Below are 13848 nucleotides of genomic sequence, written 5' to 3'. Positions count from 1 at the left end.
GTATTTTAATTATATGAAGTCTACAAAAACCCTCTTGTAGAGGCCTTTAAATCCTTTTTTTCCAATATTTTTTCAGTTAAGATCTTATAATGAGTGATGCTATTTTCATTATCTTGACATTTTCTGTCAAACTTTGAGCAGTTTTTGGATATTATTTGGATTTTTTTTGCTTGTGCTCTTCTTACTGCTTTGTGGTGGGCAGGACTTGGTTGGGAAAAGGTGATGTCACATACTTTGATGCACCAATCAGGACTGAGCAACATTTGAACTAACATCTGGTGACAGTTGTCAAATCACACATCACATTTCTAATAAGGCAGATTAGTTGAGTTTTTGACTGTTAAACTCCTAAAATAAGACATCTAAGAATGTGTTGCTTATTTAGTTATTTACTTATTTATTTCATGTTATAGAGAAATACATCACATTTGCAAGCACATTTTTAGGGGCTGTAAAAGGACAGTTCACCCCAAAATCAAAAACACATATTCTTCCTTTTACCTGTAGTGCAATTTATCATCTCGATTGTTTTAGGTTGGTGTGAGTTGCTGAGTGGCTGAGATATCGGCCGTATAGATGTCTGACTTCTCCTGGATGTAATAAAAATTAGATGGCACTGGGCTTGTGGTTCTCAAAGTGCCAACCCCTAAGAACTATTGTCTTTCTAACAAACAACACTATATCACTGTGCAGAAAGAAGCATCTACTGCTACTATAGTGTCACAGCTTAGCCAAGTAGGATGCCATTGATGATAACTACTTGCACTGTGATGAACCAACCCAGTTGCCAGAATGTTTGCAATGCATTCTTTTGCAAATCATGGATACATTACATTGATAATTTTGTTTGCAGAAACTTGACAATGGAAACATTTTCCTCTGGCAACTGGGCTGCACGAGAGAAGCCACTTCCTTGGTAGTTCATGGTAATATGGATGGCAGGTGCAGTTTGGTAGAGAGGAAATAGTTCCTACATGAAACTGCTCACAACAAGGTCTGTCTATGGTCCCAAAGACTGCAGAAAGTTTTGTGCACTGGAGATAGAGGATTTGGTTTCTGAAAAGAGACATTGGTGTTGATTTTTACAAATGTATTTTTTTGGGTGCTTTGAGCACCACAAGCTAAGTGCCATCTAGTTCCATTATATTGAAGAAAAGACAGATATCTCTGTGGCTGACAACTCCACCACTCTGCAATCAACACCAAAACAGTCTAGACTGAAAAATAGCACTACAGGTAAGAGGAAAAATGTGTTTTATTTTATTTATTTATTTCTTTGGGTGAACAGACGTCACACCAATGATGGAAGACATTTATGTCTAAGCTCTGAATGAGCCCTTTTGAAGCTTTGAGCAGGCAGCAGAAGTGGGATATTAGTGGTCATGAGCCACGCTTGGTTTCTTATCCATTAAACTGCAAACATGGTGTGGATCTGTTGTGAACAGAGCTTATGAATGTGTTTTAATGTTTTATGATACTTCATCCTGCAGATTCTATACTTTATAAATAAGCAATCATAAATACATCACGGAAACACATACTGTAGTCTGTAATGTCTCAGAGTTGAAGGAGTTCACATGGATAATAATGATATTAATATTGATAACTATAATTATTTCACCTTTTCATACAGATTCATATCTGCATTTTAATGGTCGTGCTCGGAGGACACACACACACACACAGCAGACATAGATAGCGCAGACAACAATCACCCGCCCACCTGTCCAACTGCGAACAAAGAGTGATCTTAGTCATTGTGAACAATGAGGACCGTTATGATTTCCTCAGAGTTCCTGCAGTCTTTCACTAAAAGAAAAATCTACCCAAGTAGTAAATGGGCTTTATGTGTTTACGAACGGTGTGTCACTAACTCACGTCCCTGTAAAGCTGAACAAATGGACTGTGTGCAGGTGGGGACAGCTTCCAGGGTTGATATCATTACTTTCTGTATAGTCCGTATCCCCTCCACCACAACATTAATAAAATAATCTCTGCACACAGTGTGTTTTCACCCAGAATTCCCATTTATATTCATTTAGTCAATATCACAGCAGAGCCTGACAAATTAGACAAAGCACCCTTCATCAAATCTGGAGAAGCAGTTGGCAGATATTAATGTTGAGCCACGCTAGCAGCGATGGCTCCAGGAATGTCAATGTTGGTCTGTCAGTTGGACCAGGTGGCAATATGTCCACAACCAGTTAATGGACTGCCATGAAATTTTGTACACATATTGAAGGTGTCTACTGGAATGAATCCATAATGATGTTGGTGATCCTCTGACTTCTCATCTAGTACCACCATGAGGTTGTGTTTTTTAAAATCAATGTCTCTACTGGATGGACTGCCATGAAATTTGGTACAGATGTTCATGTTCCCTGCAGATGAGTTGTAATAAGTTTGGTGATCTTTTAAAGGTTCTGTATGCGACAGTCTGAGCACTGATGTAGCAATAAACCTTTGTGTAAAGGTATAGTGGAGTAATGGCATACTCAGCAGATAATTAAATCACACTCTGTGCTGTAATCCAAGCTTCTCTCACGTTTGTTGTGGTAAGCCTGTCCTGCCTCACATGCAAGTAAGTGCAATTTTTGTATCCCACTGGCTGGCCCATCGCTGTTGCTTTGTACTGCACTTATACTGCAGTTACCGCTGATATCATGATCGTCCTTGCAGAGGTGTAGTGGCCATCCTCTGGTTCCCTCCCCTGCTTTACACTGTTAACTCTGTCAGCACTGTTATAATTGTTTAGAGCTGTTTATGGAGTTGACACTGAGTGACACTTCATATCCCATCTGAAAATTTGGACATGTTTTTCCTCAGCAGCAGTTTGTAAAATATGAGTCGTGGGCAGGAGAATTGATCAATCAATTCAGATCAATGACATGAGTCGCCGCTGCAGAGGACTATGAATGCAAACTTTTAAGCAGAGTGCAATTAACTTTTATTTAACTGCACCTTACGTGCTCACAACAGCGCTCCTAATGAGTGGTCCAGCTCCAAAAATATAAAATTAATACGTGGCAGCAAGTGATTTGATAAGGGCGGGACACCACAGATAAATGAATGTGTGTAGGTGAATGGGCAGTCGGGTGAAGGGGAAAGCCGGAAAAGGCTGAGAAAAAAGCCTCGGGGTGAAAGGTCTCTGTTTTCACTTGTGTATCCATTAAAGCTTTACATACTTATTTGCCAGTGCTGGTGACTTCATTTGCTAATTTTGTGATTACTAAGTTGGCACCCATTTCACTCTAAAAACATTTGAGTTGAGGATGCCAGTTTTTTTGTTGGAAAGGAGGAAAAATCCAAGGGCATCTGGTGGATGGATGGAAAAAGGCTGGAGAGGAGGGATGGAAAGACAGACATTAACAATAAAAGGAGATAAATTTCAGAAAATCAATGCATGCTTTTGAACTTCAGCAGGTTGTTAAATAATGACTGTATTACAAAAATATAGAATGATCCTTTGAGTTGGATTCGGACAGCTGTTATCCTGGATCAGTGACTTCCTGGCTCATGAGTCATGAGCAACATGAAAATGTAAAATGCTAGTCTGCAGCGTGATGCCTGCAATGCGTGCGTGTACACGTGCATGTGTGTGTGTAAACGTGATATCAGTGGATGTGACGTGGGGAGAGCTTGTCAGGGTTGTGTTAGGGAAAAAAAAGGTTAGGCGCCACTGTTCCACATCAAGGAAAACAATCTCCATGTTAATCTGTGCTGTTAATCCTGCTTTCTCCGTGCGTCCGTGCAGCAGGTTTCATCTGAGATGTCGTCAGATAAAAAGCTGGCTTCCCAGAAATCCCATGAAGCTGGACAAAGAGGCCTTGCCTGACCTGGAGGAAACCGACTGCTACACGGCCCCCTTCAGCAGAGCACGCATGCATCAGTAAGGACGACCTGTTCACACTCGTCCATACCTCCACAGAAAGTCACACACATGATGAGACTGTCATATCATGGCACTGTCTGTACCAGCAGTGTTAGATGATATTTATCCCTAAATTTCCACTCATCCATCATATCTTCATATCTGAGCTCTAGATGAAGAATTTAGAAACCAGCAGTCTTTTATATTTTATAGCTTTGGAGCCAGAACTCAAAATGATAAAGACAAGCTGATCATGAATAAGATATCGAAATACAGCAGCAGATGTGCATGAAATGATTAGATTTCTCCCCCATTCCTTCCTGGGTTTTTTCACTTTCATTTTGATGAAACTTTGATGAAAGACAGCAAATTATTTCCACTTTTCCCCCACTTGTCAGGCTTCATGGTCTCTTAAAAAAACAATGCTAGAATGAGCACAAACTTTCCACCTCAAATTGAGTTTTAATGAGCTCTGCATCGTTATTGGCTCAGCTCTCATTAGAGACTGGGTCTCAGTGATATTGATATATTGTTAAACGATGAATAACTGAATATGCTGTTGTTTTCCTCACAGCTTCACTATCAACAATAAAGAGACCTTCTTCTCCAATTCCACCAGAAGCAGAATAGTCCATCATGTGCTGCAGCGCACCAAATATGAGGATGGAAAATCAAAGATGGGTAAGGCACCGCGCTCACTGCTTGCCCTTTTTGCTCCTCACGAACAATATTTCTAGTAGTGTCACGTTAGTGTCGGGGGATTCCCATGCTCACATATTGTACACAGTAATGATCAGTATCCATCATAGTGACCTATTTAGGACAATGTGTTCACTGAGAAAAGGGCAGACTATATATCTTTTTGTTGGTTTTTACAGCTTTATATTACACTGCAGGACTGATTCCAAAATCATGGAAATTAGTCATTTTTGCAAGTCCAGTTCCTTTGTCTCAAAGTCAGTGGGTTTCTTTGAATGGGTTTTTGGTTAGATGCCCGAAATAAGGATTGTAGTTAACACAAACTTAATAGAATTAATGTTTTGTTCTACAACATAAAATGCGTCAGTAAATACCCCACTGTGAATTCTGAAGCTTTTCCGTGTCTTTAAATAGCCGGTTGCAACAAATGGCTAAATGAGACTGCAGAACATCATCACAGTGAACATGGCTTTACAGTGAGTGGGTAGCTGCGGCTGGAGCAGCTCTGTGACCCGCCCACCAGCTACATGACTCACCCACCATCAGTCCACGATCGCCCTTCACTCCTTGGTCCAAAAGCGGAGGCTCTGAAGATAATCCTAAATTAGCATTTAGCTAGCTATGAAGTGTTATGTTAACAGGTTAAGGTTAGGATTAGGGTAATCAATGGGTATATTGGATTATTGCCACGTCCAGCCTCAATATAAGCCCTTTTTGCACAGAGATTGCACTATAGGGCCACTACTAAGTCACACAAGTTACACAAAACCAAACGATTGCAGCATGGAATGAGGCTGCAGCCACAGCCACGTTGTGGTGGCGACGTTGAAGTCATGCGACCATGGTGTTGTTTGTTTAGAGCCTAATGTTAGCTTTTCAATTCTGGCAAGTCCATTTACACTGCACAAATCATACAAGCTGTGTTCATTGGTGAGAATTATCCTGCTGAACCTAATGTGCAAGTGTCATAAATGTTTGTTTACCACAGGGATTATTTTCTGCAGTAATCCAAAATCTTGGAAAACTCCCTAAGGCTTTTTGTCAGTGGAACCAGGGGGGACACTAACTTCCAAGTTGGCCCACAAAGAAAAAAAAATGTCATCCCTGCAGCACTCTATTTAATAGAAACTTTAGTATTAGACTTTATATAATTAGGACAAAATAATTAATTCCAATTACTGGCAAAGGAACAAAAGACAAAACAATTCTGTCTTTATACGTGTCTCTGTCTTTTTCTGCCGGTTGGTTTGTGTCACTATAAAAACCATCAGGGGCTCCAGTGAAAGAGACTGTCTGTCTAAATTTTGTTGTTAATTTGGCTTCACAGAACGACAGTAAGGTATTGGGGAGAATTATGCCTTTGTTTGTGGTGTTGCTGTGGGATGATTAAAATGTGGGCTGCTGCTTAGCTGTCAGTGTCGTCCAACTTGTGGCTGATCCCTCCTCTACTTCTGGCTTGTATTTTTGCGAGGTTTTGGCAGTTACCAAGCTGCACGTCCACTCCCACATCTACTATCTTGTCTGACTGCCGCCGACATGTTTTGCTGATTAATGGTTGGCCTTGAAGGGCTGGAACGGATTTCACATTAATATTTTAATACTGTTGACCACTCTACTTTCCAGCAAATAAGATCAGCTCTGCCATAAGAGTGGAAAATCCTTTTCAAATCCGCCCCTCCCTGCTCCTGCTCCCACTATCTACAGTTTTAGTCAGGGGATGACAATGCAAATGAACGCACTATTGTCCTGTGAAACATGACATATTTATTCATCACTGCTTCACTCAGTACAAGACATGCAGGTTATTGTAACTGAGTGATTTTACTCAGTAATTATGGTCCAGAAAAATAACAAAGGTTGTTTTCAAGTGTTTGCAGCTATTTGAAATTCTAACATGAGTGTTTTAGGCCTCTAATGTGCTTGTTTAATGCAGCTTGTCAGTTAGATAATGCAGTGAAATGTTATAACTGTAGAAGAGTGGGTTTAAATGAATCTGTCATTGGAACCCCTCTCACAATTGGACTGGTACTGAATTTTTAATGTGATTTCTCTGTGCTTTTCCAGCTAGTCTATCAGCATCCTTTGAAATTGCATTGTTTATTCTACTGCAGGTATCAACCGGTTATTGGGCAACAACACATATGAGGCTGCGTTTCCTCCTCATGAGGTAAGAAGGTTTTTATTTGCATCGAAAATCTCACAAAATGTAAATTTCCCCCTATAATGAGAATTTTCTTACTCTTTTTCTCATCAGGGTGGTTACAAGAGCAGACACCCAATTAAGACACACGGTGCCCAGAACCACAGGCATCTTCTGTATGAGCGCTGGGCCCGCTGGGGGATCTGGTACAAATACCAACCTCTGGACCTCATTAGGTAATCAACACAGCATCATTTACTATTTTGATATGAGCTGTACTGTCCTGGTTTTTGAGTATTGTTCTGTTTGTGATCACATTCAGGATGTGTTGTTTAAATAAGACATAATGTAAAACCAGCCGTTTATCTCTGATCACAGTCAGGTGACAGGCTTTTTTGAAATCTCTCCTTGACATCTCAATGTGTCGGATATTTTGAGAGTTTAACTATTGGGGAATTGAGGAAAGTGTGAATGCATTTTAGTTCATGGCTGTCTTGGCACTGTTGTGTTTTAGCACTGCATTCTCTTAAGAGTGACAAGAAATGCTGTGACATTTGGGGAAATACACTTATTCAGTCTCTTGCCAAGAATTACTGTAGGTGAGCAGATCAATACCACTCTTCTGTGCGAAGAGAGCTTGATCCAGGAGGCAATGAGCTTAGCTTTGCATTAAGACTGGAAACTGGAACAAAAACCACTGTATAACTCCCTCTAAAACCACACTTTTTCTGATTGTGGGCAGATTGTTTAGCTTTTGACAGAGCCAGACTCACTGTTTCCTCAATCTAAGATGCTGTTGGGAAAAGTTTGCCTTGAGATTTCCTCCAGAAGGGGTTAGGACAAAAATTATGTTTACGGTTTAAAAAAAGGAAAAAAAAGGGTTGGGGGGGCGGAGGGGTCGTCTTGAAATGGCTTTCTGCAAGCCCTTTAGGCAAACTTCTTCCATGTGTTGCTAATCAAGGTTAAATGACTGTTGAAATTGTATAAATGTATCAACAATTAGAGATTTTATCAAACTGTTTTTATCAAGGTAGCTATCCCTTTAACATCTCCAGTTGTGTTAGTTGTGGAAGTGTTACAAATCAATAAGAAGGTCTGCTTTATGACTTTTCTATATCGGAGTTAAAGCACCTACAACTGATATATTTATTTTAACAATCAAATGACAATGTGAAAGCCACATGTAACAGGGTCGGTTGTAGTGATAAACCTAAAGAGAATTATCACCCAAATCAGCAGCTCCCCTTGGCTTTATAGAGCACTCAAAGCATTATTTTTGGCTGCAGCAGGCAGCTGTTTTCAGTGTAAAAGCTTTAGAAACCCACTGTGCGCCGCCTGCTCAGTGTCAGACTCCAGACAGACACAGTTAAAGCCTAGCTGGTGAACATAGTAGAGCAGTAGAGGTAGAGAGGTAGTAGAGGTTTTTCCCTCAGGAGATAGTAGAGACCAAATACAGAGCTTAAAGAAAAATGACTATTGGACATACATTTACCAGCTGGACAGAAACACGACTTCTGATGTCTCATAATGTTGCGACATGTCTGCTGGATGTGTAAAAACCAGAGTGCCTGCGTGTCAGTGACATGTCCTTGAAATCTTAAATGTTTGTGAATTTGACTGAAGAAAATCAATGCCTTGAAAGTTTATGAAAAAAGACATAAATAGTGTTCCGTCATTGAAAGTGCTTGATTTTATATAAATTTTTTGCAAGAATAGAAACTGAAGTGCTTTTGACAGTGTTCACACATGCAAGCCTCTCTCTCTTTTTACTTGTTGTCTATGAGCTTCTGAAGAGCTCGTTCTCACTATATAAATCCTCAGTGTTTAAGTCATTAACATTGATTTAACTTGTTTAACTATGAACCTTAAATAACTATGCTGTATTGGGTCCTTGAATATGAAGGAATTGGATCTCGAAAGTCCTTTAAAAGTACTTGACTTTGATGTTTAAGAAGGTGTGGGAACCCTGAAATAAGTAATAATTTCGACGAATCAACATTATACTCGTTCGCAACTTGTTTCCGTGAGCAGCAAGTGGCTTAAAAAGCAATTATTGAAGGATTCATGTTTTGTTTTTGGTTTTTCATTATTCTGATGAGTAACTTTAGTTTTCAGGTATTTCATTTATTGCTTAGATTTTTCTTTCTTTGCTATTGTTTTTAACTAATCCCACCTTCTATTTATTTTTATTGCATATTATGGTTGTTTTTCTTAAAAATGTATTTTGTACTTTTTATGTGCTTTTACTGTTTTGACCTTTGTTGTTTAATGCATCTGTTATATTTCTATTTCCTTTATTTGTTTTTCACCTCTGGAGTTATGGTATGCATGTGCTGTATAATGATTTTATTTATTTAATGTGTTTATATATGTATGTGTGTGTGTGTGTGTGTGTGTGTGTGTATGTATATATATATATATATTGTCAGGTACAAACATCTAACAGAATAGACTACTACCTGTGTAAACGTGATTAAATGATGAGTAGATCATTCTGTCGGTTGGAGTAGGTCTTTCTGTCAGGTGCAAATATCTATCATAATGGAAAACTACCTATATAAATGTATCAGAATGGACGAATACATACATATACATATATGTGTACATATACATATATGTGTGTGTGTGTGTGTGTGTGTGTGTGTGTGTGTGTGTGTGTATATATAATTGTTGGGTTTTAAATTTTAGTACTCTCGCATGTAAAGCGCTTTCATGTATTGCATTTCTTGTATAACAGGTGCTATACAAGGTTATTATTGTTATTATTATAATAATTATTTCCATGTGGTTGTCTTATCTATGAATGGTCTCTCTATCGAGTTTAGGAAATTTTTTTTCACATTTTTCACTTCTGTATCTTGGTTTACAGATAGCTAGTCTGTATCAGTTTTCATCCAGAAACCAGAGACCATGGCTGGGATGCTAGTGTGCATGTAATAAGATTTGTTGACTCTCCTTTTTTTCTTTTTTTTTTTTACAGCCCTATTTTTTCTCACTGTTAATAGAGTGTTGCATACACACTTGGGAGTTACCTGATGCAGCTAATAGTCACTGAGCTGCTTTACTGAAGCTGTCCCGAGATTTGTGTTTTGCTCAAGGACACCCTGACAGCTGTGGTTAGGAGGCAGATACAGTTATTGATTCCCACCACAGTGTTATACTCTGTGTGACCTTTCAGCCCAGAAGCCGTCCTATCAATTAAGCTACTACAGTACACTAACTACACCCTCAACTCTAACGTAATATTAATGTACAGGTTTGATTACCAGTCAGCACAATTTAATGGTGGATTTTGACCAGGCTGTCTCTCCTTCTCTCTCCCAGGCGTTACTTTGGTGAGAAAATCGGTCTTTACTTTGCATGGTTGGGCTGGTACACTGGCATGCTGATCCCTGCCGCCCTGGTCGGTGTTTTTGTCTTCCTCTATGGCCTCTTCACTATGGACTCCAGCCAAGTCAGGTCAGTTCACACAACCTGCATACTGTGTAAGATATATTGATATACAATGTAGAATTTAAACAAATGCACATTCTTGATTGTTACTGACATTTCCCGGGTTTGTTGTGTCATCAGTAAAGAGATTTGTGAAGCCAACACCACCATCATGTGTGCCATGTGTGAGGAGACCTGTGAGCCATGGACGCTGAGTGACAGCTGTGTCTACGCCAAGGTCAGTGCAGCTCTGGAATTAATCTGTATCTTTACAGTATTTCAGCATGTCTGTATTTCTCCTTACAAACATTTTTAAGTCCTAAAACTTTCATCACCACATAAACTAGAAAGTTGTCAAGTTGTCTCAGTTGAATCAGTGTACATCATGATCACAGAGATCTTGGAGCTATAAATGGATTATATTGAAATACTGATGTATTCAAAACCCATTTCATTCCTTTTTTTATCAAAGTTATTGAAACAAAAATCAGTATTTCAAAGGTTTTGTTAGATGTGTTTGAAAATACTCTCAAGCATACTTTCTATGCTTGCCAAGAGTTAAGTGAGGTGATCAACACCACTCACATTTTCCCATTAAATATGCAGCTACAGCCAGCAAACGATCATCTTAAATTAGCTGGAAACAAGGGTCCAACAGCTGGCCTTTCTTTGTGCAAGGTTAAAAACCACAATGTATCAATTTTACACCTAGTTTTTGTAGGCATTCAGGGGTAAGTTTGGTATTTTACAACCTGGACCATATTTTCACATATTTGTGTCTATGTTTGTGCCCCACGGATGACATTTTTCTGTTGGCCAACCTGGAAGCTAACTTCACCCTGGCTCCCTCATCAAAAAACCTATGGGATCAGTCAGCTTAAATGCAATCACCAGAAGTGAAAAGCTAAAATTAGGCTATAAGGAACTGCACTACTGTCGCATCGCCACTGCTACAAGGCTGTATAGCCGTGCTCTGCGCAGTTTGGCATTATAATGTTCTGTAGCCACTCATTTAGCCACCTGTTAGCAACCACCTTTTGTAAGACACATAAACACTTTAAAGTTCACAGTAGGGGTATTCACTGATGTATTTCACGTCGTAAAAGAATGTGTGAAAGTCTTCACCCGTTAAAAAAAACCCACTGACTTTGAGATGAGGTAACTAGATGTACAGATTTGCGGGTTTTAGAATTCATTAATCGGATTCTCTATGGAGACAGCAGTTTTTGAAATTGGTACAGTATTGAGCTAGAGGGCAGCAATGTAACTACTACTACTGTGCACACAACAATGTACTGTATGTCCACTGTAAATGGTGTTTTTTAAAATAGATTTAGGTGACCCAACCCATTCCATAAGTCGACCCTATACACAGAAATACACAGACGCTTTTTAGTTGTATGAATATATTGTTTTTTTCAATTAAGTTCTCTTAAATTATAACACCCCACCCCCCGTCACAAAACATTTTTTGAATCTTGCCCAGAAGTGAATTAATTCTTGATCTAAAAATGATAATAATTGCAGTTTTAAATTTGAACAGATCTATGAATGCATGTGACTTTAAAAACTGTGTTTGTGTGCTCCCTATATCCCACATTATTACTATCCTGATGGCTCTCTTTTGAAGTATGCATACTGGTCGATATGAGAGTGCTATAAGTCTTTTTTTATAACTCTCTGCAAGAAAGCTGATTTCTAATAATGTCAAACTATTCCTATAACAAATATCTCATGTGAGGCACGAAACTTTGAAGTAAAATGTTGATCACAAAGCCCTGGCATGAATTTGAAGCTGCTGAATATGAAAATACATCAAAGTCATACTTGTGTTTCATGGCACCATTTGAGGAAGCACTTTTTCAGAGCAGCCCTTCATGTGCTTGTGTTTCTAGGTGACCCATCTGTTTGATAATGGCGGCACTGTGTTCTTTGCTATCTTCATGGCTATTTGGGGTAAGTGGAGGCTGTTTTTTGTCTACTGTTTTTCCCTTTTCCTGGTTTTGTGAACACTTGTTGTATTACATCAGCGACGTGCCTCGCTTGATACAAACCCCTCTGGAATCCAAATCTATTTATACAATAGTGTGTCAATGCTCATGCTTCCACTCTGCTCTCAGCTCTTCCAAAGACATTAAGCTTCTCAACCGAGAATTCAGTACGGTAAACACACTGCAGTGCAAACAGAAGATCCTCGCTCTGTAATACATTTGTCAGTGAATAAATAGTGGTCAGGTTTCTAGGATTGAGCATCTGCACTTATACTCCCAGAGCCGTCCTGATGTAATTAGTCGGATAATTAAACATTTCTCCAAGGGGAGACGGTATCATTCGGCTGTCTAGGTTGCAGAGCTGCACCATAATAGCAGTAAAAGGCGGTTATGGTTCCCCCAGCTTTAATATCTTCATAATGTAACGTGTGAGCGGCATCTGGCCTAGATCAACCTATCTGCCAGCGTGGTAAATAATCACCTGTACCCAGAGGGAACTCTTGGCACATCATGTTCTGTGTTTGGGCTAAATGAAGGCCAAGGAGAGCCAAGGGAGGTCCAGCCAGCCTCGCCGACTGAGGTCTGCAGCTCGGAATCCTGCATGAAGGCTTTTGGCAATGTGGACCAAAGTAACAGTACTGCAGCGCTGAGTGAGTGCACTCTAGGTCTGCTGTGTGTGAGCGAGCTAGAGATGAAAAATTGGTTTGCCCAAGGGACCGAACGTAGGCATCTGAGAAGGCTGCTTTTCTCTCTCTTAAAACAAAAGTGGGTCAAGCTATATTAAACTTCAACATCTTTAACAGCAGTCAGAGTTGTTCTGACTGAAGATTCATATTCTGGTGCTTTTTAAGGCCACAGTGCCTTTGTGTGTCCCAAATGTATCTTCTTCTCTCATTTAGTTTTACTTTAACTGTATTAACAAACAAAACTATGTGTGGGGATGCAACCAACAATCCGCATTAATTCATTTTAGGAATAACCAATATGGAGAAAATCAAATATCACAATATTTTTGACCATTTACTTGTATCTATATTGTAGGGTTGACTGTTGGTGCTTTCACAAAATATTTTCACAATGAGATTTTTTATGAATAAAATAATCAGTTATGTAGATATAAAGGATAAAGGCAAATAATAAAACAGATAAAACAGAAAATTATATCACTTTACTCTAAAGCAGCCTTTTAAACCATGAAAAGACAACACTTAAAAAAATTGTATCCAACATGTAAGAAGATATTCAGTCTCAGATCATGGTATTGATATAATATCAATATATTCCCCAGTACTATTTAATCTGCAGGTTCTTTTCTTGATTAATGGCTTGATCTAAAAATGTCACAAAATGGTAAAAACTGTCCAAAAGCCCCCGGTGCTTTTTTTGTGACCAACAGTCTAAAACCCCCACTACTATCAAACAGGACAAAGAAATGCAGCCACTTCATATAGCTGAGTAGCTGGCCCTGAGGATTTTTTTGGGCAGTTTTTTCTTGAAAAAACAACTCAGTTATTGAAGGTATACTATGCAGGATTTTCCTAAAAACAAACAATGTACTGATTCATATATAAGTAATCTGTTCCCAATCATCATTTATGACCCACTTGAAGTATGAGTTGCTGTATTTGTCTGTAGAGACTCTGCCCTCTGCTGGTATTTTCTTTATGTCTTGTTACTTTGCTATGTTTGGGACGTTCCTGGGCACAGCAAGCAGT

The 13848-nt window shown here is 39.2% G+C and overlaps 1 protein-coding gene across 4 annotated transcripts in view; it reads left to right on the top strand.

The window, feature by feature from the left end:
- Positions 1-13848, top strand: part of ano3 (anoctamin 3) — a 56446-nt gene that overhangs the window by 30255 nt on the left and 12343 nt on the right. For 3 of the 4 annotated variants that reach the window (XM_042495388.2, XM_042495387.2, XM_042495390.2), the window contains exons 7-13: positions 3755-3889; positions 4446-4552; positions 6682-6737; positions 6825-6946; positions 10035-10169; positions 10284-10380; positions 12038-12098. In XM_042495388.2, the coding sequence (XP_042351322.2) occupies positions 3755-3889; positions 4446-4552; positions 6682-6737; positions 6825-6946; positions 10035-10169; positions 10284-10380; positions 12038-12098 (713 nt within the window). The remainder of the gene's footprint in view (positions 1-3754; positions 3890-4445; positions 4553-6681; positions 6738-6824; positions 6947-10034; positions 10170-10283; positions 10381-12037; positions 12099-13848) is intronic. The other variant, XM_088080490.1, reaches the window with a different exon arrangement.

This window comes from Plectropomus leopardus, chromosome 7 (assembly GCF_026936395.1).
Source record: "Plectropomus leopardus strain MGB_pleo_1.0 chromosome 7, ASM2693639v1, whole genome shotgun sequence".
Taxonomy (NCBI): domain Eukaryota; kingdom Metazoa; phylum Chordata; class Actinopteri; order Perciformes; family Serranidae; genus Plectropomus; species Plectropomus leopardus.
The sequence above is the reverse complement of the archived record's forward strand: the minus strand, read 5'-3'. Positions and strand labels throughout refer to the sequence as shown.